At 39.7% G+C, this 25,889-nt stretch overlaps 1 protein-coding gene across 4 annotated transcripts in view; it reads right to left on the bottom strand.

Moving 5' to 3' along the window:
• Positions 1-25,889, bottom strand: part of Csrnp3 (cysteine and serine rich nuclear protein 3) — a 201,606-nt gene that overhangs the window by 67,561 nt on the left and 108,156 nt on the right. For all 4 annotated transcript variants that reach the window (XM_028882218.2, XM_037204841.1, XM_028883624.2 and 1 more), the window contains one exon: positions 22,227-22,397. In XM_028882218.2, coding sequence (XP_028738051.1) covers positions 22,227-22,397 — 171 coding nt within the window. The remainder of the gene's footprint in view (positions 1-22,226; positions 22,398-25,889) is intronic.

Below are 25,889 nucleotides of genomic sequence, written 5' to 3'. Positions count from 1 at the left end.
AAGGCCCAGGATGTGGATCTGGGTGGTGGCTGAGCTAGTTGGTCTGGGTCCCAGGGACCTCTCTCCTAGGTCTATGCCATTGAGGCCAGCTCTGCAGCACCTGTACACCGAGGGTGAGAGGTGGGGCCATCTTTCCAGAGTGAGTGGTAGGGTGGGGCAGGAGGATGGGGCTCTCTCTCCTGGAGGGCCAGGCTACCTCTTCTGCTGTGGTGTCCAGCCAGGGGCGGGACCAGCTATCCTAGAGCCAGTAAGGGGTGGGGCCAGCTCTGCACTCAGCACAGCCCTCAGATTTCAGCATGTATGGCTCTCATGATCCCCTGTGATAACACCAGCCATGGACATAATCACAGACCCCAGCTGCAGCAAGAATATAGACCCAGACATGGCCCTTGGCAGCAGCTTGGGCCTGGATGTCACCATGGCCCAAGTGGCAACACATATCATCCAGATCAGTACAGCCCCAGTGGCAACAAGGCCCTGGGAGATCAACGTGGTCTCAGGTGACTGTCCAGACCCTGGGCATCTGCACAGCCTTCTGTGGCAACAGGAACATCAACCCAGACCTCAGCTGCTGCTGGGCCTCAGACCCAGCCATGCCCCATGGCAGCAGCCTGGGCCCGGATGACATCATGACCCTATGTGACAGTGCAGGCCACCCAGATGGTCATGGCCCTGGTGGCCGCATGGCTCTCAGACACCAACATGTATGTCCACAGGCTGTGGCCCAATCCTGGACATCTGTGTGGTCTTTGGTAGTACCATGGGCCCCAGACATGAATCAACACAGAACCTGGCTGTGGTGAGACCAAGGACCCAGACATTGTCCTCGGTAGCAGACTGGGCTTGAATGTCACCATGGCCCCAGGTGGCAGCACAGGTCATTCAGATTGTATGGCCCCCACAGCAGCATGGTCCTCAGACAACAACTTGGCCCCAGGTGGAGGCCCAGACCCCTGGAATCAGCATGGCCTTTGATGGTATCAGGAAGCACAGACATCAACAGAGACCCTGGCTGAGATAGGGTCATGGGTCCAGACATGGACCTCAGCTGGAGTCCCAACCTGGACATCACCCTGGTACCTTGTGGCAGTGCATGGGTCTCTTATTCTAATCCTACCCACTATTGCCTTGCATTGTAGAATAAAATGGAAAATCAGTTATAATCTGTCAAAAGAGGTGATTCTGTAATATTTAACAAATCCTGCGATGACATTTGAATAGAATACTTTCTATCTCATTAACCTTTTAACAATTCTTAGACCAAAAACATACATACTGTTGATTTTTAAAAAGTCACTTGTCTAGTGTTAGAGCATATATGAGATTCCAGTAACAGTGAATGTCTATGTTATTGGGTCTGACAGATTAATTCTTATTTCTGAATAAATAATATTCTAATATTTAGGTTTTCTTTTCTTTGCTGGGGTAAAACACTGACCAAAACCAACTTGTGGTCAAAAGGGTTTATTTCACCATATACTTTACAGTCTGGCATCCAGGACAGCCAAGGCATGAACACAAGGCAAGAAGCTGAGCACATGGAGGAAAGCTGCTCATTGGCTTCCTTCCTCTGGCTTCTTTGGTTCCTTTTCTTAAACCTCAACTATTTTCTTAAGTCACCTACCTAAAGATGATAACACTCCCACATTGTTCACCAATCAAGAAAACGTTCTAGAGACATGCCCACAGACGAATCTGATGGAGACAATTTTATAATTAAGATACCCTGTTCCCTGTTGTGTTAAGTTGACAACCAAGATCAGCCATCATGGTATCCAGGGCAGCCATTTTTCAGGACTTCAGAACCAACACTTTCCTTTATTACCACAATTTTTATTTGTCACATCAGATTCTAATGGGGGAAATACATAGGGAAGGACCCTCTGAGTTTGCAATTACTTTATATAACTATATCTTAATTGAAATAGTCTCACAATTGAATGTCTTCACAGATGCTCTTTACTCACTTTCCACACAGCATTTGATTATTTATTTACTTATTTTATTTAACTTTGGAACTTTTTTTGGACAACAGATGAATAGACTGTCAATTTTCAAAAGGTTTACAAAGGCATAAATCTGGATATATTAAATCAATGTGTCTTAGTTAGGGTTTCTATTGATGTGAAGAGATATCATGACTATGGCAACTCTTACAAAGGAAAACATTTAATTGGAGTGGCTTACATTTTCAGAGGTTTAGTCATTATCACCATGGTGGGACATAGTATCATGCAGGCAGAGATGGTGCTGGAGAAGGAGTTGAGAGTGCTACATCTTGACCTGCAGGCAACAGGAAGTGGTCTGAGACACTGGGTGTGGCTTGAGCATATATGAGACCTCAAAGTCCACCTCCACAGTGACACACTTCCTCCAACAAGGTCACACCTACCCCAACAAAGACACACATCTTAATAGTGCCACTCCCTATGAACTTATGGAGACCAATTGCATTCAAGCTACCACACAATGCAAGAGAAAACTATAAAAATGAATCATGCTTTCTTTTTTTTCTTTTCTTTTCTTTTTTTTTTTTTTTTTTTTGCTTTTATCCCAATCCTGAGAAGGAATATTTTTGGGGTAAGATATTGGCAATAGAGAAATGCTGCTACCACAAGTTAAGAATTTGTGAATATCTTCGTCATCTTCTTAGGATCCACATTCCTTTGTTTTGCACTTTGTGTGTATGTGTATAGTTTTGTAACTATAAAGGTTAAGAATGTAGCTCAGTAGTAGAGGGCTTGCCTAACATATGTGAAGAACTGGGTTTGATCTATGACACCAAAAGAAAGAGGATGAGCGTGGATATGAATTTCACTTGATTTTTGCCTGTGGGGAATTACATATAACATGGGACAAAACAAACCCCAAATCAAGCCATAGATGTAACAGCATAGTCATGAGTTACAGATTGCTCCCCGGTCTTCCCCACACGTGAAATGTTTCCTAGCAGTTAAAAGAGACAATGCGATGTGTAGTCGTAGCTTTCAGATGGTGTGAATTCAGTTTTTGAAAGGTTTTAAAGACAATGCACTGTCAGGCACGGTACACCACTTTCTTGTGGACGGTGTGCCATTTCCTTTGCCTTCTTTCATAAACGGGTCTCAGCAAAATTCAAACTTGGGAAATGCTTGGCAACAGTTCTCTTCTCTGTTTGTATTTTTCCATGTTTTATATTTGTTCTTCTATAAGGCCCCCATAAGTTCATAGGGGGTGGCACTATCAATCAAGCCGAAGCTTTTGAGATGTGAGGCAAGTGTTCCACCACTGAGCTAACTCCCTAGCCTTTTTGCCTGTAATTTGAGAGAAATTACACTACAAAACCTCTGGGCCTCTGTGTAAAGTCTTTAATAGTGTCACACACTACTTTGGGTGGGATTAACTTTGGGGTGCTAATACTTAGCCATCCTTACAGTAAGAATAGAAAGTGCATGTACAAACAAAGGAGAACATGTTCCCTGCTCTAACGAGCAGCCCCCCAAACTCACACTGCACATGTAACTGCCTTCATCAGGAACATTAAGCTTAATATTGATATATGACCTCCAACATCTAATACATCACAAAATCATCTTTAAAGCAATATAAATTTCAGCTTTCCTATAAATATTCTGTGTAATTGACCTGAAAGCATTTCTCAATCTGTGAAGACTCTTATTTGTAACCACCAGAGCCATCAAGGCTAGAATCACTCTGTCTACACTGAATATTAGGGTAGTGTCTACATAAGCAGATAAAGTTAATGGGTAGCAAATACTTCCTAATGCTGGTTCCACCATTATATGGACTGGGGTAAAACCTGTCTATTTCCAATGTTTAAATCCACTTTTGTATGTTGACTTTCTGATGGCTAGAAAGCCTAACTCTGTGAATTTCACAGCATTTGATTCAATAACAGAGGTGATGAGCGGCTAGTATATATCACCTAATGTTGATTACAGGAAAGCTATGATGATAAAATAACACAGATCAGGTTCAAAACATGGAGAAAGCGAATCATAGTTTTTCAAGCTTCTTTTTGAACGAAGATCCCTATCATCAGTGGTCAAATAACACGTGAAGTAATTTCGTTGGAAGATCCTAGTGACTTTGGTCTGTGAGCTAAAATTATTGAGCCCTACATATTTGGAAGTGGCCTGTCGTCTAGTGTGAATGGTGATAGGAATGGGCACAGTGGTGCTCTCAGGATGATGGGTGACCAGTGAGGCACAGGCAGCCATCCTTCTGAGGATGATCCTGAACTGGGCATTCTAACCTCAGCTGATCCAAATACTACTTAAGTGAGTTCGTGACACAATAGACACAGGCTTACAGCAAGATAAGGCGGAAAGTGAAGAAACAGAGTCAAGAAGTAGACTACTACAACTACTAAGTAAATGAAGAAGAGCTGCAGCAGCTAAATGCTTTGTTTTAGGAATTTGTTCTGAGCTAATGTTTATCAAAACAAAATGGCACATCACACAATAATTCTATCTCCACAGTTCAAATGAAAGAAATTAAGAAAAAATGTAAGACTACATATAAGAACTGCTGAGTTAATACAAACATCACAGAGTTTACCTAGTGATGATCTGGTAATGTTGCAAGGTGGCCCCTCAGGCATATGTTTACTGTAAAATGGATTACATAAAGAATATATTATATGTAAATGACAAAGGCATATTCGTAATATAACAACTGTAACTGATTTTCACACAATTAACTGATTGATTTTTGCCTAATTATCACATACATAGCCATTTTCTACAGTTGAAAAACAATGGTTACATGCAATCTGGATGTGAACACTGGTTTATGTTTTCATTTACATACTCAAGTAAATGGAAAATGAAACAATGAACCCATGTTGAGACATTCACTTGTTCATCAATTACATGAATTATTTTCCTTTTTTACTAAACAGGACAGTATGTTTTAGAACTATTAGAATACTTATTGAGATTTGGGTCTGCCTAAGATATCAAAGCTACAGAAATGACAAACCTTAAACTTAATTTGCATTAATCACATTTTCCCCATTTTTCTTGTTTAAACAGTCTAAAAGAAAACACAAACAAATCCGTAATTTCAGTGCTTAAATTTCATGGTAAAACTGCTTATCACAGCTGACTTCACATGGCTGACTTCATGACCCTGATGGTGGAGTTGCCCACAGATGTACCACAGTGTAGGAGTATGTGCTGTTTCCCCTTAAGAGATTAGAACCATCAAGAATGTATATTATAGTATATGTCATTATTGTGGAATAGTATTTTAACTATGTAAAGGTGTGTTGCATTTGTTTAATTATGTAAAGGTGTGTTGCTTCTGTTTATGCTGCATTTGTTTAATTATGTAAGGGTGTGTTGCTGTTTTACCTTTCTTGCCTAAGGCACCTAATTGGCTGATTGGTCTAATAAAAAGCTGAACACCCAATAGCTAGGCAAGAGAGGGATAGGCGGGGCTAGCAGGCAGAGAGAATAAGAGGAGAAATCTAGGCTCATGGAAAAGGATAGAGAGAATGAAGGAGAAAAAAAGGGAGACACCCAGGGTCAGTCAGCCAGGCAGCCACCAGGCAGCCAGACACAGAGTAGGACATATAGAATAAAAGGTAAAAAGCCCTGAGACAAAACATAGATGAAGAGAAACAGGTTAATTTAAGTTATAAGAGCTTGTAGGATAAGTATAACCTAAGGCCGAACATTCATAACTAATATTAAGTCTCTGTGTCATGATTTGGGAGCTGGTTGGTGGCCCAAAAGAAAGCCTGATACGTTATAGCAAAATGTAGTAGAGGTAACTTCAAAATGGCATGCTTTACGTGCTTATTATTATTACAAGGTAATATTGTTAACATGTTAATTTAATGTTAATATGGTTATGTTTAATAACCAACTCACAGTATTCTTGAACATAAAACAATGGCTTGTGCAAGCCAGCACAACCCCTCCATTACACTCCAGGTCTAACAGACAGGGGATGTTAATGACATGTTTTAGAAGAATGACTCAAAGTCTAAAACAAAATAAACATATAGGCAAGAAGAAAAAGCTATTTGAGATATTTAAGTACTATTTTTAGAAGTTGATTGATTTGATAGCTATCAAATGCTTAAATACAAGTGTCTTTAAGCCTCTGAAAAAAATGACCTCATGTCCTTATGTAGTTTTGTTAGTATGCTTTGGGTTACTATAACATAATGCCTGAAATAATCAACTTAATATGGGAAAATGCTTTGTCTCCTAGTTACAGAGGTTTCTCTCACCAACCTCTTGGCATTGGGTTGGTGGTTGCACAGTACTTTATGGTGGGGACACATGGAGGAAGACCCTGTTCATCTCATGTCAACCAAAAAGAAAGGAAGGAGAGAGGGAAAGGAAGAGGAGATTAGAATTGTGGGTCTCTATATGTCCTTCAAAAGCCTGTCCCTCTGACTTAACTTCCTCCCAGAAGGCCCTGCTCTTTCAAAGGTTCCCAGCCTCCCAGTTGCACTACAGGCTCTAGCCAGATGTTGAACTCACAGGCCTCGGGGGAAACCCACCCAAGCCACAGAGGCTCTGTTGACTCACATGTGCACAGTTCTGCTGTTTGAGAGCTACAAGGTAAATTTATTGCTACTCTACTCAAAGTACAGTTTTTGACAACTATGGAAAACTAGGTGGTTACCAAGAATAACCACAAAAAAATAATGTCTGAAAGAAGACTTCTCAGTGTGGTAAAAAGTGGTGGCACACGCCTTTAATCTCAGCACTCGGGAGGCAGAGGCAGGTGGATCTCTGTGAGTTCGAGGCCAGCCTGGGCTACAGAGTGAGTTCCAGGAAAGGCACAAACACAAAGTTACACAGAGAAGCCCTGTCTCGAAAAGATTTAAAAAAAAAAAAAAAAGAAGGCCCTGAGAAAGTGTTAATAACCAAACTTTTTGACATTCTAGTTTTACTCTCTGAAAAGTTAGTACCCATGTTATAGGGCTTGAGTAGTAATTAATTAAACACATTAATGAATGTAAAAGAGAAGAGTAAACGTATTTTTTAAAACATCACCATGTTTATCCTTCTAAGATTAAAAACAACCCATCCTGATTGTGAATTGAAATGAAGAGATTCTTTCCTCACACTGGAAGCTCTGAGAGATGCTAATAACAGTGGCAGTTGGCTTCCTAATTCCCACTCTTGTGTGTCACTTGCTCTCTCTGTGCTGCGTGTGCTGTGTGCGAGCCAAGCACGCTCCCTCCCTTTTCTTGTCATCTCTTATCCTTCCCAATCTTCTATTTCGAGGACACACTTTCTGTCCGATCAAGTGTATCATCTTCTCTCTTCCTCCTTTCATCTTTGATTTTCTGGGCATCGATTTCTTCTAGCAAACCACACTGGGTAAGTGTTACGGGGGTGGGGGAGGGCAGGGGAGTCTACCAATAACCTGTGCCAACACTTACTTCTCTGTCCTGGTATCTTCTGAAAAGTCACACTTTATTGACACTCAGAAGCTTCGAGAATTCAGGGGAATGAGCCTAAATGACACCAAGCAAACACTTGCTGGGACTATCTCCCATAAGCCGCGCCTTGGAGAGCTCTCTTAATGCCCTCACAGGCTTCCATTAAGAAGCTCTACACAAGAGCTCTGAGAGTGCCTGATGCTAATGAACACCGAGGTATTTTTAAAGCCTGATGCAGTCAATCAAGAGGGAGGCAGCTGCCAAAACACCTTGCTTCAGCATCCCTGAAGCACTTCTTACAAGGAGACAAGGCCAGCTAAGAGCTTTCACAGCGCCTAGTCTTCCCTGCTCAGTAAGTCACAACAGTATCTGCAACTCTTTTTTCTTTATTTCTTTTACTCTAAGGAGGTGAAAATACTGCTTTAAAAAAAAAGGCGTTTCAGCTTCAGGCCTATCCAAGAAATCAAAGGTCTAAGTTCTATGAGACAAAGCACTGGAATACAAACGTTCAGAAGTCTGACACCAACAGATTTATGTTAAAGCAGCGAGTAAGCAAATACATAGCATTCCATTTGAATGCAGTTCGTGTAATACTTGTTGGATGTCTCATTGAGAATGGGATCTGTGGGCTGCTTTATTAATAGCAGACTATACTATATTTTGTGAATTGGGTATAAAACACCATGAGATGTTTCTGAAGTTTGAAATGTAATGTTAGAATAAGAATGAGTAATATAGCTATTTTTAGTTATCATTGTAGGAAGCAATGTAAGAATATTAAAAGATCCAGTCAGATGTATGCAAGATGAAAAGCCAGACAAATTGCTCACTGGCTTTGAAATTCTGGGAAGATGCTTAACTGTCTTAATTTGTCCCACAGGAGTGTTAAGATGATGCACATTGATGTCCATGCAGTCCCTCCCCTTGAACAACCGTTAGAGGCTCAGTGTATGCTAGTTTTTACTACTGTGATTGTGGTACAAATTAATGATTTTTAAAAAGACTAAAGCCAGCAAAAATGGAAAGTGCATATATTTCTGTCGCTGCTGTGGCTTATTCCATCTTGTCCCCTTGACTCTTTTATTCTAAAAGGATCTGTTTGTATCCAAGGGTATTTGTGTTTGAGCTACTCATCTAGGTCTTTTCCAGGCTTCTCTCCCACTCCACAAAAAGCCAGATTAAACAGGCAGAAAAAACTAATCATGTGTCTTGGCTGAATATTTGCTCCCTTTTTAAGTTAGTTTTTCATATTAGCTACTAACAAAATTCTTGTTTATCCTTCGCATAATCATTATCACCATTACCACTGCTGTTATCACCATAGCAACCATTTGGGGTGTTATCGAATATAGGTACAGCTTAAGCCATTTTACCTTAATCATTTTAGTTTATGATGAAGGCATCAATCCTTATTCGTATTTACAAATAAGCAAACCAGGGGTCATAGGTGTTACAAATCTGGCATCTAAGTACATAATCTTTTATTTGAATTTGTGCAATATGAATACAGACACTGCATTTTAAACTGTTGAATATTTTAACATGCATGAGTTTTAACAGTCATCATATACCAGGATCATCCCAGGTGGGTATATTAATAGTAGGCTTTTCAGTCATGTGACAGAGGATACTTTGTGACTCTGAAAATATGCTGTCCAAATGCTTATGTATTGGATTGACAAGTTTAATTGAGAAATATTAAGCCACAATTAGCACATAAACAACACAGCTGTTTCCATGACTCATGCCCACTTGGTGTTAGGTACAGACCCAGGACCTTACACTACCTCTGATCTAGACTGCAAATACCTATTTAGTTTTCCAGATGATATTTCATGATGTTAGGTAGCTGTATTTAAAGAAAAAAAAAGCAAATAATTCCTTCTAGTTCTTCATTCTTTTGTGACTTCCTTTAGAGAATTTTAATTTTTATTACAACATTATTTTGTTATCAGATAATGTCCCATCATGAAAGTCTGTATTTAGGGCAGCCTTGAAGATAGTTCTTAGAAATCATGGAGTATATGGTGAATATTCCATTCAGTTATCAAAACATTGTTTGCAGTGGTCTAACAGTTACAATTCCTTGTTCCAACCAGCTCCCCTGCATTTGGTCCAGGTTCATATTAAACTCTTCTGCTCTGTCCCAATGCACTACACTTGAAGTTCATGCTTGGTTCAATTAAGACAGCTCAAGACAAAATCCACTACAATAATTTATATGATTCTTACTTTCAGTGGAGTCCACAAGCTGAAAGCAAAAGAAAATGGTCAATAGGGCTTCGATAGGCACAAATAATAACCAAAGGTGCTCAAAAACAAATACTGAACACATAAATTTTTCCTCAAATATCTTACTACAAATAATTCAGACATGAGAAATGATGAGTGTACTGTAGTTGGAGGGGAAGGGGATTAGCTGAATTTTATACTAACTTCAAGATCAGTCTATTCCTTCATTTTATTATTTTATTATTTTTTTTTATTTTTTGGTCTTTTCGAGACAGGGTTTACCTGTGTAGTTTTGGTGCCTGTCCTAGATCTCACTCTGTAGACCAGGCTGGCCTCAAACTCACAGAGATCCGCCTGCCTCTGTCTCCTGAGTGCTGGGATTAAAGGCTTGCGCCACCATCGCCACCACCACCTGGCCCTATTACTTCATCTTATACATGAAGAAATATGTGAAATCATTTAATCATCATCAAAAATAATTTTAACAAACATAAAGTTAAAATTGTAGGGCTGGAGAGATGGCTCAGAGGTTAAGAGCACCGACTGCTCTTCAAGAGGTCCTGAGTTCAATTCCCAGCACCCACATGGTGGCTCACAACCATCTGTAATGAGATCTGGCGCCCTCTTCTGTATACATAATAAATAAATGAATCTAAAAAAAAAAGTTAAAATTGTAACTCTAGCCACTGAGCTAAAACTGCAGTCCTCAGCTGTGGATTTATCAGTTGTATCAAATTAAATGAACATACAGCAGAATACCATTTACTCAAGATCAACTGACATACTAGGGGGAAAAATACTGTAGCAAAGCCAAGGAATGGTTCTCAGGCAAAAGGCTGTTGATTTTTAAAGATAATGTTCCAAGGAAACAATATTCTGTCTTAACTCATTGAAGGCGATGAGGGGGACCAGATTGCATGTCCTTAGTGTAGATACGGTAGTGTGCATGTATTTCATAAGCACGGTAGCAATGCTCACAGGAGACTTTTACAAATGTCTGTGAAAGCAAAGGTCCAACACTGTAACAACTTTAGGATCTCTACAGTTAAAGACATAAGCAGAGAATGTTTGGGATGGATTTCATGAGAACATTTGACAGTATCACTGTGGATAAGAGGGGGGACGCACTGAATGTGAAACGTTAGTTCTAACTAATGATGAGTGTCACTTAGAAGATTCTGTCATTGGGTTACAGGTCCCTCTACCTTCTGATAATGGCAATAAAAGTGCAAAGGAGACAGGAACTCAAAAGTAGTCAACGCAGTATAAAATATCAAACTCTGAACCATGAAGAAAACACGAGAAAAGTTACTGAAAGAAAAACCAAGAGTGGCAGGCTAATCCATGGACTTCCCCTCCAAGAAATGCAAGAAATCTCTATAGAATATAACGAAAGTCTTTAAAACTACATATACAATGGGATTACACTTTGTATTTTAAACCCACAAAATAGTTAGGCTCTATACAGAATAAATTTTGCTTATAACCTTGTTTTATGGATGTTAATACTTGCCCTACTTGCTTCAAGACACTTTGTTTGAAATGAGAGTGCATTGTACTTAAAGAATGAAAGGGAGAAAGCACAATCGGATACCTAACCCAGCTTCTGCTCTTCAATGTACATTGTTTACCATCGTCTGTTCTGAAGCGTTTTTTTAACTCTATGAACCCGTGGTTCTCTGCATACTTTAATTACACAGGTCATTAGCAGCCCATTTCTCCAGCTTCCTCTACAAAATATTGGCAATCATTACATTTTGCTAAGCTGATGGCATAATATATGAAAAATAGTTTTTTGTTCAATTTTAATTTTACCAATTTCCTAACATACTTGCTAAAAATTGGGTTAGCATTTTTCTGTGTATTATATGAATATCATTGCAGCATTAGCTTTTCCTTATTTTTGGGAGATGATCTCTGATCATTCATTTACCAATTGGTAACCTACAAATATCTCCTTCTAGCACACAGCTCATCTCTTTGTTTTCTTGAAGGTAGACTTATTTATATAATTGTATTTTAGTGTACTTGTATATAAAACATTTTCTTTCATACTTTTCACCTTTTACTTTACTATAAATATGTTCTTTTTTCCAAATCTTAAAGTTTTTAAATTTATATATTTAGTTCTTCACCACAATGAGAATGTATTTTCCTATATAAAAATAAAGTGGGGGTCTAATTTTATCCTTTTATTAAAAATATCACATATTATTGTAGTTACTTCTTTCCCAATTCATCTGTAGTCTCTCTACAGTCACATATGAAGCTGTCATTTAAATTCGGGTTTGTCTTTAAGCTCCCTGTTTGTTCCACGTACAAACTTGGGCTGACCCAGCATTTTTAACTATTTTTTGGATTTTAATTGTCAAGATCAGTTATGGAACATATAGGCTGCCCTTTTACTCTTTTTAAAAATTGTACTTGGCCTTTTTAAAAACCCTTATTCTTTTATAGGAATTTTAGAACAAGATACACCCACATATATATTTTGTGCGTGATGGAATGCTAAGTGATACAAAATGTAGAGAACAGTATAATAAACATACAGTTTTCATGTTTCTGTTTTTCAGTATCATTTCATATTTTTTTTTCTTTTTGCTAGGCTCCTTGAAAGAATTTCCAAGATACCCATCACTTTTTACCACGTTTCCAAGAGATGAGGGCTATGCATTTATAGCCTTCAGATGGGCTGACACTGAAGCTCAAATATGAAATAAAATACTATATAATTTTTTAAATCAATAAAAATAATATAAATAAGATAAAGATTAAAAATTTTAATTTCAATAATTTCACAAAAAAATCTTTAAAAGTCAATAAAAATGTATTTTTAAAAAGATCAGGGTGCAAAAAAAAAAAACCAAAGTTATTTTCTGTTTAAAGAAGTGATTCAAGATCAGTGTGGCTGGAGTTGGGGATGACGAGAAGACAAGAGTGTGGGTGTGAACACAGGTGCTATTAATATTAATTATTATATTGAGGGCCATGGAGCCTACAGTGTTTAAATGATTGTTTCTCAAGGAAGGTCTGAGGCTGGCACAATGGAGGAAGACGGGAGACTCTGGGAGATGTGTATAGGAGGACACAGAGGAGATGACAATTATGTAGACTTGGGTTACAGAACACAAACAGATAGAAGTGAACGGATCTGAAACACATTAATGTAGAATATGACTGTGGGAAAAAACTAAACAGGAAAAAAAAAGAACATATTTCTTTTTTTTTTCCCCCAAATGAATCTTAGCAGCCTGAGATAAAAAGCTGAATCTAATGTCACTATTTATCGAAGCTAAATGTTTCGTCCCCATCCTGAATTTCAAATGAGTCGAATGAAAATGAAATTAACTGTATTTATATGATGCTAGTGATCTGACTTTGTAATGCCTTTTCCCCAGAGGATTGAGGCGGCGGCGAAGGTGAAAGCAACTTGCCTTCCCTCAAGTGTGTTATACAGTCACTGCGTAAACAGCTGCACAGCCTCCAATTAAGCAGTGATGTTCTGCTTGGGGAAGCTATATATAAGCAAACGAAACCGGGAAGGTGCATGCTGGGAATACATAATTACCTTGGAATCCTTTTTAAAGCACAGCTCACCACTACATGCATATTTGAATATGATAACTGATAAACCACGATCTTGATACTTCGCAATGACATCCATCAAATCACAAATTACTAATAACTTGTGAATTCATATGCATTTTCACCAACGGCCATGGCACTATTAGGTCCTACACAAAGGCATCATTCTTTACGTGATTTAGTTCTACTGAAAAAGATGAGTCACACAAAATAGAATGTTATTTACCAAGTATCTAACAAGAGTTGAATCAGAACCAATAAGAATAGCAGAAACAATAAATACTAAAGTTCTTTAAATATCCAGAAAAGATAAGGCATCTACACCAATAGCTATGATGTAAAAAAAAAACAAAAAACAAAAAAACAACAAAAAAAACCAAAACAGAATACGTTAAGTGTTGACAAGATGTTAAAGTGACATTGGACTATGAATTCCTTTGCAAAATAAGTTATGTCCTACTGGCTTTTATATTTCTATCTCCTGCTAGTGCAGAAGTGAATGTCAGATATATAATTCCATATACTCATCTAATCATATAAACATTAAAGTGTTTACTGACCGCTGGTCACACAAGGACCTTGTTCCTTCTTTGCCTGGGCACACACCCATTCCTTACAAACTCATGGGAAGTACCCTGCTTACTAATGTAAGGACACACAACTGAAGACATATGAGAGAAGGCTGCAGGATGATGCGGAGGCAAAGAGAGATGTGATATATGAGGGGGGTGTGGGAGGATGAGGAGATGGGAGAGTTATAAAGTCTGACTGAAGAAAGAAAATTTATTCTAGACACCTAGAAAGACGGTTACAATGCACTAGTGAGAAACTGATTTGGGGAAATGTCATTTATTTAGTTTTCTCAAAAGTATCGCAAGATTTCAGGTGTTCCAAAGGAAAAAGTAGTGTGGAACGAAGGCCATATGATGAAAGATAATGAAATAGCAGACTGATGTAATGGAGCAAGTGATAAGGTATGGAAGGATTAGTAAGTACCAGGGGACTGCCTCTGACTTGTATTCCCTGCATCCTAGAAGATGTGAAGCCCTGGGTTTGACCACTAGAACTGAAAAAGAAAAAGACACGTGATGGGTGCAGTGCTCTGTGGAAACCAAGAGAACGAGTTCTGCACAGGCAAGCTGAAGAAAAGGGCTACAGTCTAAACTTGGAGTACAGGAATTTTATATTTCAGAGGTTTCTAGAGGAGCTCCTCGGGTGCTAAATGGAGTGCCAGTGGAGGTCATGAATGCAACAGGAGTCAAGAGTTCATGATAGAAGACAGCAATCCATCAGCAAACGATTGCACGCTACAGACATCATCGCGGCCTGCTAGTAAGCACGAAGTGCAAAAAAAGGCAGCGCCATTGCCAAGGCCTTTCAATGTTGGTGGAATGTCAGTACATTCCAAGTACATGGTAAAAAGGAAGACCAGGGTGAGACTGGGTGGAGACGTATTTCATATGAACCTCTTAGCAAACAGAGAACTTAAATAGTTACAGTTTGGAAGACAACAGAACATGCATTTCAGCCTGAATATGATCTAAGTTGCCAGAGGATGTAGTGTGGATAGCTATTTCTAATACATTATTGATTTCCACAGCCTCTCAGGTGAAGGCATGTAATACCAGCTCCCTTGCATCAATCAATAAGCCTTACAGAATACTCAAGTTAATATTTTCTAAAGAACAGCTCGTTCATATTCTCTTCCTCCTCTCGCTATTCCTACTCCTTAGCCATTTTATTTAGGACAATCAAACCAAACTTTTAATGATTTAGCTGATCTATCTCTGATAGATATCAGATATTCAGATGTGCATGTGACCTGGCGGTGATCTTTATGATGCCAGAGTTGGTCTACAGCTTGCTTCAGGTCTGTCCTCATAAGCTTATGTTAATTAGTTCTTTTTCCAAAATAAGGAGAGGGGGAATCTGTTAATATAACAGTAGCATTTCAGGGGTGACTTTATACTGCTTGTATTTTGCTATTTTATTAAATATAGGACTAGCTTGGAATCTTGTTTTAAGGATCAATCAGTATCACATAGTAGAAAGTGTTTTGTTTTTTTTTTTTTTTAGTATCACTGAGTCTCATCTTCTGCTCAGGTTTCCAGACAACCACAATAAGTTTCAGCCTAAATGCTCCTCCAATTGTTTAAAAAAAAATCATGAAATCAAGGGATAGACTGCTACCTTTTCAAAATGAGCTTTCAAAATAATATCGCAATGTGGGGTATTTGTGCTATTTATTCCAGTCACAGTCACTGTGTGGAGTCATAACTTCCATGTGGCTGCTAGCACAGAGCCTGGGACATAAAGTATGTTACATTCTTTGAAGCTGGATCCAAGTCTTCAGTGTATTTGAACTGCTTAATAAAGATAAAATGGCAGACATGTCCCAGCTGTTCTTCCAGGAGGTCTTCGCACTGATATCTACTGACTCTCCATATTAACCCCTACTGTGAAATGGGGACCAAGGGAGAAGGAGAACTGGAGGAAATCTCTGACTCACATGTTCCTGCACTGTGGATTCAGAGGAAAAGGTGGGCTGAGGAAAGAGGAAGGAAAGGAGGGAGAAAGATGCAGTCGCTGCTCTTGGGGAAAGCATAAACACATCTGTGATGATTAATCTCTACTTTTGTTATGGCTATAATAACTCTTAATTGCACAACAATTTTTGTATGTTAAAAGAACTCAACAATAGGGAAGCCTTTTGTGCCTTGGAAAACGTTAGCGCTGTAAAAGACAGCCACTACCAGCTCTTATGGGCAGTTTAGAACAGCCATCCCCTGACTTCTTCACATTTTGTGTCCTGTATGGTATGCGTTTATTTGTTAGAACACGGCTGCAGGAGAAATAATGTGTTCCTTTAGGGACCATGTTTCATCACACAGCTTCTCGTTGCTTATGCGAAGTGCCAAGAACCTTCAGAGGGCAGGGGAAAAAATCATTCCTGTCTTCCCCCCAAGCTCTCCTTTTGACAGAATGACTGGCTAAAGAACCACAGGGATTTGGTGAAACAAAGCGTTCCTCAGTCCTATAGAATCTGCTGCTGCTATTCCAAGGAGAGCACAAAATACGACCTTGGTTGATCATAGGTAAGTGTGCTAGTTGCCTAGCAAAATTTAGAAGTTCAAGGAAAAAGCCATCACATTCCTCCTAATTTACATTTTGAAGCTGTTATTATCATAATGTGGTATGCAGCACATTGAATGCCTTCACAGGAGGCTTAGACGAGTATGACATTTTGCACAAGCACAGCGCTGACATGTACCAACCAACCTCATTAATTTCTATATTGATGAGAACAACAAAATGCTGCCGTGTACAGTGTGCTGGGAACCACGCAGCACAGAGCACACCCACTCATCTAAATTGGAATGGTAAAGCTATGATGGCCGAGATTTAAATCAAGGGTAACCACATTTCCAAAATCTCAGTGCGAATCCAAATTGTTTCACATTGCTGCACAGGTTTAATAGTCTTAAAAAATGCCTTCCTTATTTCAAGACAAGATGCCGTCTTCATTTTTGATGGTAGAAAAGCAAGTTAGGGGAACAGGGTTCATTAGTAAATCTCCAAAGGGTTACAATCATAGATTCCCATCAAGAAAATATTGCTAATAAACTTTTGTCTAATCTAGTTGAAAGAGTAAAGAAAACAGTCTATAAAATGTTACATATTGATTTCTGGAGTAACAAATAATTTTCATTACTTTTATGTTTTTCCTTTGAGACAAGGTCTCACTACATAGCTCTGGCTGACCTGGAACTCATTCTGTAACCCAATCTGGCTTAAAATTCACCAAGATCCAGCTGCCTATGTTTCCCAAGTATTTGGTTGAAAAGTGTGTCCACTACACCCAGCACCAAAACACATTTACAAAGAAAGAAACAAAAATTTTACTTTTACCTACTGTTCTCACACTGGTTGGAATGTTCTTATCTTTTATATTTTGGGTAGAGGCTTTATCATTTAATTCTTCATTATTTCTCACAGCTCATCTTCCCCCCATCCCCCTCCAACCATGATAGGAAGGCAAGGAGCAAAACAGACTACTATTTGGAAAGGGCACTATAATCAAATTAATAACTGCATTGCCTTTAAAAATTAGAATTTATAAGGCTGAAATAATGGCTCAGCAGTTAAAAAAAATCTGCAGCTCTTCCAAAGAACTCACCAATGGTTCTCAGCACCCACCTAGGGTAGATCACAACCACCCTCAACTCCAGCTTCAGGTGATTAGAGGCCTTTTCTAGCCTCCCCAGGCACCTGAACATAAGTGGCATGTGCGCGCACGCGCACACACACACACACACACACACACACACACACACACTCAGTTCCTCATGCAATTTCTTCCTTCTGTTCTGCATACATCAATAAAAAGTGAGAAACACTGATTGATCATTTTTTGCAGTGCAACTTTGAAACATCTCTCTTGAGAATGCAATGTAACACTGGCACAAATAAAAATTAGTGGATATAAAAACTGCTCCATCAATCTAATCTTTCAACAAATCAAATAGTTTCCAATTTTTAAGCCATAATACCAGTCTTTGCTTTTGAGCATGCATAGGTTTTCCCTATCGGCATAAAAGAGATTCTGTGTTCTGCCTTTCTTCATGTTATTGCATAAACATTTCACATATTGTGTAATTTTCACAACTATCATGAAAATACATGTATTGATGAGTTACTGTCACGTAATAAATCATTTTCCCACTCTTGAACATGGTACCATCTTTCCCCACCTGCCTTCTCTTGCAACAATTAAACACCAACATTTTCACTTACATAATTTTCTGTTGCCTTTGAGGTTTCTCCCTTCACATATATCCTCTGAATACAGAATCAGGAATATTTGAATGGATCTTATACTGAAAAAGTACTTTCTGAATTCACAGTCATTAACATCAACATGTACACGCACAATGCATACTGTGGCTTCTGCCCGCATTTTATTTATTAATGGTATTAATAAATACCATTAATTTAGTATTAATATTTCCTATGAGAGGGAGGATACTAACTTCATAGTCTTCATGATTTCATATTAATGAGATATAAGTGTTGTTTTAATCTACATTTTCATTACTATGATTGCTAAATGCTTTACTGTATGAGGTGATCATATTTTCTACTATGGATTATCTCTGAGACATGCCTTAGTTTGCATCTCTTGTGTGGGCAGGGAATGTGTCGTAGTTGGTAGAGTGCTTGCCTAGTGTATACAAAGCTCTGGGTTCAATCTCTAACTGACATAAACAGGGCATGGAGACACAGGCCTGTAATTATGTCACTTGAAAGTAAAGGCAAGAAAAGCAGGAGTTCAAGGCCATTTTCTTCTGCAACATAGCAAATTGAAGGCTAGCCTTGGATACTTTAGATATGTCTCAAAAAATACACATGTGTATTTATACTCTAGACAGTAATCTTATACCTTATTAAACACACATTTCTAATAGAAACTGTTTCTCTTCTACTTCGATATTTTATAGCAGGTATGTTTGATAATTTAATAACATTAAATATGTTAAATTGTGTTCCAATGTGAATTTTTTCCTATTCCTTAAAAGCACAGAGCAATCCTGCCAAATATCTTATAGATGCAAATTCATTATTTCATTTTTTTTTTTTTTTTTTTTTTTTGGTTTTTTCGAGACAGGGTTTCTCTGTGTAGCTTTGCGCCTTTCCTGGAGCTCACTTGGTAGCCCAGGCTGGCCTCGAACTCACAAAGATCCACCTGCCTCTGCCTCCCGAGTGCTGGGATTAAAGGCGTGCGCCACCACGCCCGGCTAATTATTTCATTATTTTTTAATTGTTTATTTAATCAATATTGAATGCACTTTGTCATTCCATGAGAAGAGAGTTCATTTTATTTTATTTTTTATTTTTCTTCAATTCGTTTTTTTTTTAATTTAAATTTTTTTTTTATTTCCTTTTACATATCAACTCCTGTTCTGCCTCCCTCCTCTTCTCCCACTCCTCCCACCCCTATCCCCTCCTCATAGAGGGTAAGGCCTGTCTTGGGTAGTCAACACAGGCTGACACACCAAGGTAGGCTGGACCTAGCCCCTCCTCCTTGCATCAAGGCTGAGTAAGGCATCACACTATAGGGAATGGACTCTAAAATGCCAGTTCATGTACCCAGGATAAGTCCTGGTCCCATTGCCAGGGGACCCACAAACACTTCAAGCCACACAAAGAAGAGCGTTTAAATTGCTTCATTTTAAAGATTGTTAGTTGTATGAATGTTTATGAAAATCTTCCCTTTTTGCTTTTGATAACACTTATTTTATTTATGTTAATTTCTTGCATATACAAGGCCAGAGTTTTCTATACTTTCTTAGGTAAAGCATCATCGGGAAAAAGAAAACCAACTATATTTCTGTGAATGATAATTTGATATGTAGAATGGGCCTTCAGTATTAGGTCTTCTTTTTACTTCTAAGTGTTCATTACAATGAATCGTTGGTCTGAATCGAGGCCTCTGGTTTCTGCCACACTATTGATACTGGGCTATGCCTTTAAAAAAAAACCCAGTATAATTGACTTATTTCTCAATATATGTAATCAATGATATTGATTATATATATATATAAATTTCACCTCTTTTTTGTTTGGTTTTGTTTTTTTGAGACAGGGTTTCTCTTTGTAGCCTTGGCTGTCATGGAAGTCACTCTGTAGACCAAGCTAGCCTCGAACTCAGAGATCCTCCTGCCTCTGCTTTCTGAGTGCTGGGATTAAAGCTGTGCACCACCACCACCTAGCTCACTTCACCTCTTAAAGACCTACTTGAAGGTCTTTATGAACTTGAACTCCGTTATAATAAATTAATCAGAGGGCATATGCATATATAATTTTACATATCTTTGTATACAAGGATATAATATGCATCTTTATTAAATCTTTTGTAATTCACAATCAACACTATTTTTAAAGGTGACATTTGCAATACTGTATAGTGAAGGAGCTGAAGGAGATCATGGGAAAGATAAAAACTATGCTGTGAGACATGCACAAACAGCTAAGCTCAAGCCTTAGACTCTCTCAGCCTCTGCCACTAGCACAGTTACCAGGTTTCTAGGAAAGGTTAGGTAATACGGAACCCATGATACAGGGTGTCTACGATATTGACATTTTACAGAGTCTTTTTATGCGGCTCACCTCACTTGCTGTGCTTCATAGAGATGATGTTGTGCTTATCACTAGTATAAAACCAAAAAGGTCGATGTAGTGGGTAGCCATTCCAGCCCTGATCTGGAAGTTCCAACTCCCATTGCGGCTTCGGTAACTGTCACGCCTACAAGGCGGGGCCAAGAGAGGACCCTGAAGACCCAAGATCTGGATGCGCTGGCCCTCTTGGTTCCTGGACCCTGGACGCTGGATGTAGACCAAGCAGAGTTCTCCAGAGAACACTGCCGGACTGCACCATGCCCTTCCCAGACTCTGTACACAATCCATTCACTTGTAAGTTACCCCACAAAATAAACCTCCCTTTTAACTATGTGGAGTGGCCTTTATAATTTCACCAACAGGTCAGCATACACCTTTCAATCCAAAGCACAAGCTCACCTCATAACAACACCATATATACAAATCATGTGCTAAGTTATGGTGCAAATCACCGTCACACTGTCCTCATATTTTGTCACCTTTCTGCTGTAACAGTTGTAGTCATCTTTTCTTATTTTCCATTTATTTCAGATTGCTCAAAGGAATACTGCTGATTATAGTCTGTACACCTCCGGCTCAATGTTTACTGAGTTCTTTATTGTCTCTTTTTAAAAGTTTGAATCACTTAGGTGATTTTTTTTCTAAAAGAGGTTGTTATAGTCCCCAAAACAGGATGTTTGAGATTCATATATTAATAAAACATCAGCTAATAAAACAAACAAGGCTGGCAAGATGGCTTAGTGAGCAAAGGAGCAAAATGCCAAGCACGGGAACCTGAATTTGATCCCTGGGACCCACATGGTGGAAGGTGAGAACAACGCCCACAAATTGTTCTCTGGCCACGTCATGCACACGCTGCTCCCCGTCACCACACACAAAGCCAATAATAAATAAATGTAATAATCAAAAAGCCCAGCTTAATAAAACAAGAGGCCATGCATTTGAAGGAGAGCAAGGAGGAGTTCATTGGGAGGGTTGGAGGGAGGAAAGGGAAGAGAGAAATGATGTAATTACACTGTAATCTCAAAAAATAATTTTACGAAAGCCCAGCTATCGATCGATCGAGATACTGTGGAAACTTCAGTTCCTAGCTTGTGTAGCTATTCCGTATCAGTTTCTTGTGCGTAGGTCTCAAGATCTTAAGGACTTTTCACACCCCTTCTTTAAACCTCTCGTTACTGTACCTGGCAGGCATGGCTCGCGTGCCAGGGCGGCAGAGAAAGGAATGGAAGGCACAGCCTACATCCTTATTTTCCCCTTGGTGGACTTTGTAACTCACAGGGAAGAGAGAAGAAATAAATACCTGGGGAGGGGCTGCCGCTGAGGAGCGCTTGGAGGCTTTCCAGCTTCAGAGTGCAGCTGATGCAACTGTTCCTTATCACTGCCAACACTTGCCATTAGCAAATGCCAGATGCAACCTTTCATTTTCTCCCTGATCGTTTCAGGATGGAAAGACACATTGTTTCCCTCGCTTCACTTCACTCCCTACTCCATATTTCTCATCTGTACCTGGTGCACTACATGCATCCTTGAAGACTTGGAGGAATAAAGTCCCTACTTTTTTTTTTTTTTTTTTTTTAAATCAATTCAAGTGGGCTAAAAGGACCAAATAAAGACACGGCCAACTCTGCTTAAATAATGGACTCCACCAAGGTGTCTCAAAAGTACCTCATTTTTACTCGATCTTTCTATTGCACTGATTATAGACATTTTAAAAGACACATCTAGCCATAAAGGTAAAAATAATGCCCAAGAGTGCACAATGACACCGCTCCCCCGGCAGAACCTGGCGGCGGGCTCCTGGTGCGGCTCCAGTACTCACGGGTGAAGTGGTTCGAGGTGGATGGATTGACGCTATCCCCGCTGTCAGCGCTTTCACTGCTGGAGACTTCATCCTCGGATTCCCGGGCAGAGGAGCAGGGTGAGGAGGCGTCGACATCTTCAAACTTCCTCTTTAGAATTCCACTCATAGCTGCGGCGTTGTCACATGTACCTGGGACGGAAAGAAGCACGCAGGCATTGAAATCGGACTGTTAACTAGGTAGGCCACGTGGTCATGGGGCTTTAAACACGCGGGCTGAGCTGTTGCTGTCCCTTGACAGTATCACAAAACAGATTTACTTTTCTGTTTCGAGTTAACAAAAACAGGGTGAAAATGAATAGGAGTCCAGCATGTTGATGGTTTTCTAATGTCTTGGTGAAATAGCTCAGCTTAATGCAGCACCATTAGTCTTTTTAGTTGGCAAAATGAGAAAAACCACTTGAGTCCATGAAATTCTGTTGTTTTTTTTTTTTTTAATGGCAACACCCTCAAAGTCTGCAATGATTAACTGTGCTGTGCAAGATTCATCTAGAAGAAACACTGAAAGTAGGATGTAAAATTTTTATATTTAGAAATTTTCAAATTCGAGGAACCTAGTTAGCAAAGCATAATGAAGCATCTGAAATCAATTCTGAATTTTAGGTGGTTTCCATTTTAATGCTGCTACAAGATGAACTTTGTCCCCATGCTACCTGGTTCTTGAAGCTGCTGCTACCTTTCTGGAAATGTCTTGAGGCTCTGAAGGCTAGGGATGGCACTGACTGAGTGGGACCAGGGACTGACCAGCGGACATGTTTCCTTCGGAGTCATTTGTTTTGTGTGAATGAGTTCTTTCTTTGCTGGGTGCCTACCTAACCCTCATTCCTGGTTTACCTTGACAACCAGCTAAATATACCAACTTTCTTCTCAATGCAATGATATTTTAGCTCCGGTATCTCAGCACAATCTCCCTTTGAGAAATTAAGTTAACTTAGCCCAAAATATTGCAAGTTGATTCCAGACATTTGAACTCCCATGTAAGTTCTCCGTGCCACAGCACAGCTGTCAGTCTAGTAGATCAAGAGAGAATGAGTCCCTTAAAACTATTTTAAAAAAACGCTCAGTTACATGATCTCAGAACTGCTCACAGAAATCTCTGAAAACCACCCCTCGCCTGTGCAGATCACAGAGTAGGCAGCCGGCTCAGATCCCCTGGGCTGAACCTGCTCGCCACAGTCTGAATCGGGAGTTCTCAAAGAACACTACCTGCATCAGTAGCCGCGGGGTAACCTGGGAAAGAGAGGCTTAACATCTTTTCAATTTCCAGGCCAGATCCACCAACTAAGAAAGCCCCAGGGATCAGAGACTTTTGCGAAGCACCAAACGGTCTGCCCGATACATTCTCAAACCGAGAAACCCATGCCAGATTTTCGGTTTGTGTCCTGGCACCTTCCTTCTTGGATTCTACTCTCAGTGAATGTGTTGACACGACTCAGTGCTCAATTCCCAGTCAATTCTCTGGCCACTTCTGGTGTGACTCTTATTAAAACCAAACATAATGTTAGATGTATCATGTCCTTGTTCTTAATTTCAATTCAATCCTTCTAGGCTAGTGTTGAGTACCTGATATATTTAACTCACTGAGTGGAATCATAGATTAAAAAAAAAAAAGAGTTAAAAACAAGTTACCTGCTGCCACAGAGCGAGGGCCTGACTGCTCTGAGAGGCTCCATGAAATAGCAAAACACCCCCAAATTATGCACCACAGTTCTGTTACATGTTCAGCTTCTGCCTGATTGAATTAACTATGGAGATAGCTGATAGCCACAGGAAAATATATCGCTGTCTATTCCCCTGAGGATAAAATCTTGATTCTACTCTCATTTTACCACTATTCAGATTAGCCTATTATTTTCTTCATCTGAAAGGGTGTGAAAGGCATAAAATGTTCATGCATATCTGAGCCACCCAAGAGAGGGGAAAGGGATATTTTAAGTAGAGTCTTGAAATAAAAGTAGGACAGGATATAAATTTTAAAATTATTTCACTTCAAGCAAGATGCAAAGTAATTCATGAGGGAGAGACTCCAAGACACAAAATAATATAAGAAGGAAACCTACGGTCAAGACACACATTTCTGGTAACAAGATGCTGCAATGGAAACCGTTAAAACGTTGCTGTTTAGTTTCCCTCCCCCAAATCCCCACTTCCTGAAGCAGGATAGATTTCTCAGGGATGAAATCTATCAACAGGGAGCCAGGCCCAAACATCTCCCAGGTTGTCACCTGGTGCTCCCCTCTTCCTCTCCCTATCCTTCAAGCCGGAACTGCTGATGAGATGAAAATGGAAATTTCTGCCTTTCTTTGTTAGTTCACATTTGGACAAAAGCTGCCGTGATGGAGTTAAAACCTGCAGGAGGCAATTTCCATCTAGATCCTGAGAACTGAAAGGGCCTCGGCTGAACGAAACACAGAGGACGTGGGAACAGGCTGCTGAGTGGGACAGCATACCCAGGACAGACCTGGGAGACTGGTGGACGCCCAGCTTGCTTGTGCAAACGATGAAGCAAGACATCTGTCTTAGCTCACTCTATGGGCATGTCAAGATAGGATAATGAAATAGGAAGAACAGGCATCCACTCCTTTCTGGTACACAAGCTCTAACACATTTAATAGAGTGGTAAAGGGAGATAGAGTCCCTTCCTCTGTGCCTCCCTCATCTTACTAGGAGATGGGAGAATACAGAGATTTAGGGAGATGATATTGTTAGTACGTTGTCCGCCAGGCGGCCCATCCCAGAGCAGCGTGTGGCTGCATAGATATAGACCCAAGCGAAGACGATCAATGTCCATGCTACACCTACCATTGTTCCCTAAACAGCACATTCTCTACTTCTTCCTTAAAAGATGACGCAGAACTGGATAGTTAACAAAACAGAAAAGTGTGGACGTTTCAAAGAGGTTTTATACAGAATGAAAGGTCAAAGAAAAGTTGGGCAGGCACTGACTTATCCTGAATGAAAGGAAGTGGAAAGCTAAGGCTAGAGTGGCAATCTTTCCTCAGCTATCACTGTCCTGTCCTGGGCACCATCACCACACTTGGACTAGGACGAATGCCACCATCATCCTCCTCTCTCATCCACTGCTCTTTGCTTTTGACGCGTTGCCTAGTTACAGACAGATTGAGAAATTTAAAATACGAAAGTCATCATACCAGTCTGTAGTTTAAAACTCCAAAGTGGCTTCACATCATCTTACGGGTTCAAATCCCGCAATGCCATTACAAACCCAACCTTCTAGCTTGACTAGCCTTGTTATTTATTTACTTTGGGACTCTGCTTTGCTGATATCTCAGCTCTAAGGATATTTCAGTGCCTTAAACCTAGTAGTTCTCTGTCCTCTAAGCTATTTTGGATAATTGTTCTCTTAACTACTTTTTCCTCTTTTTCTATAGCATTTCCTACTTTGTAAATGTGGAGTAGGTGTTGGTGGGTCTCTACATTTGTTACATGTTGTCGTAGCCTCTGATAACGGACAGAAGGGGGGTCCGTGTTTTCTTTACTGATGTTCCAAGGTGTAGAAGAGTTTCTTCTATGTAACAGGTGCACATGGACACATGTTCAGATTCTGAATGAACTCTGTCGCTTCTAAGCCTTCATTACTGTGTCACGTTTGTTGGCCCTTCT

Source organism: Peromyscus leucopus, chromosome 4 (assembly GCF_004664715.2).
Source record: "Peromyscus leucopus breed LL Stock chromosome 4, UCI_PerLeu_2.1, whole genome shotgun sequence".
Classification (NCBI taxonomy): Eukaryota; Metazoa; Chordata; class Mammalia; order Rodentia; family Cricetidae; genus Peromyscus; species Peromyscus leucopus.
The sequence above is the reverse complement of the archived record's forward strand: the minus strand, read 5'-3'. Positions and strand labels throughout refer to the sequence as shown.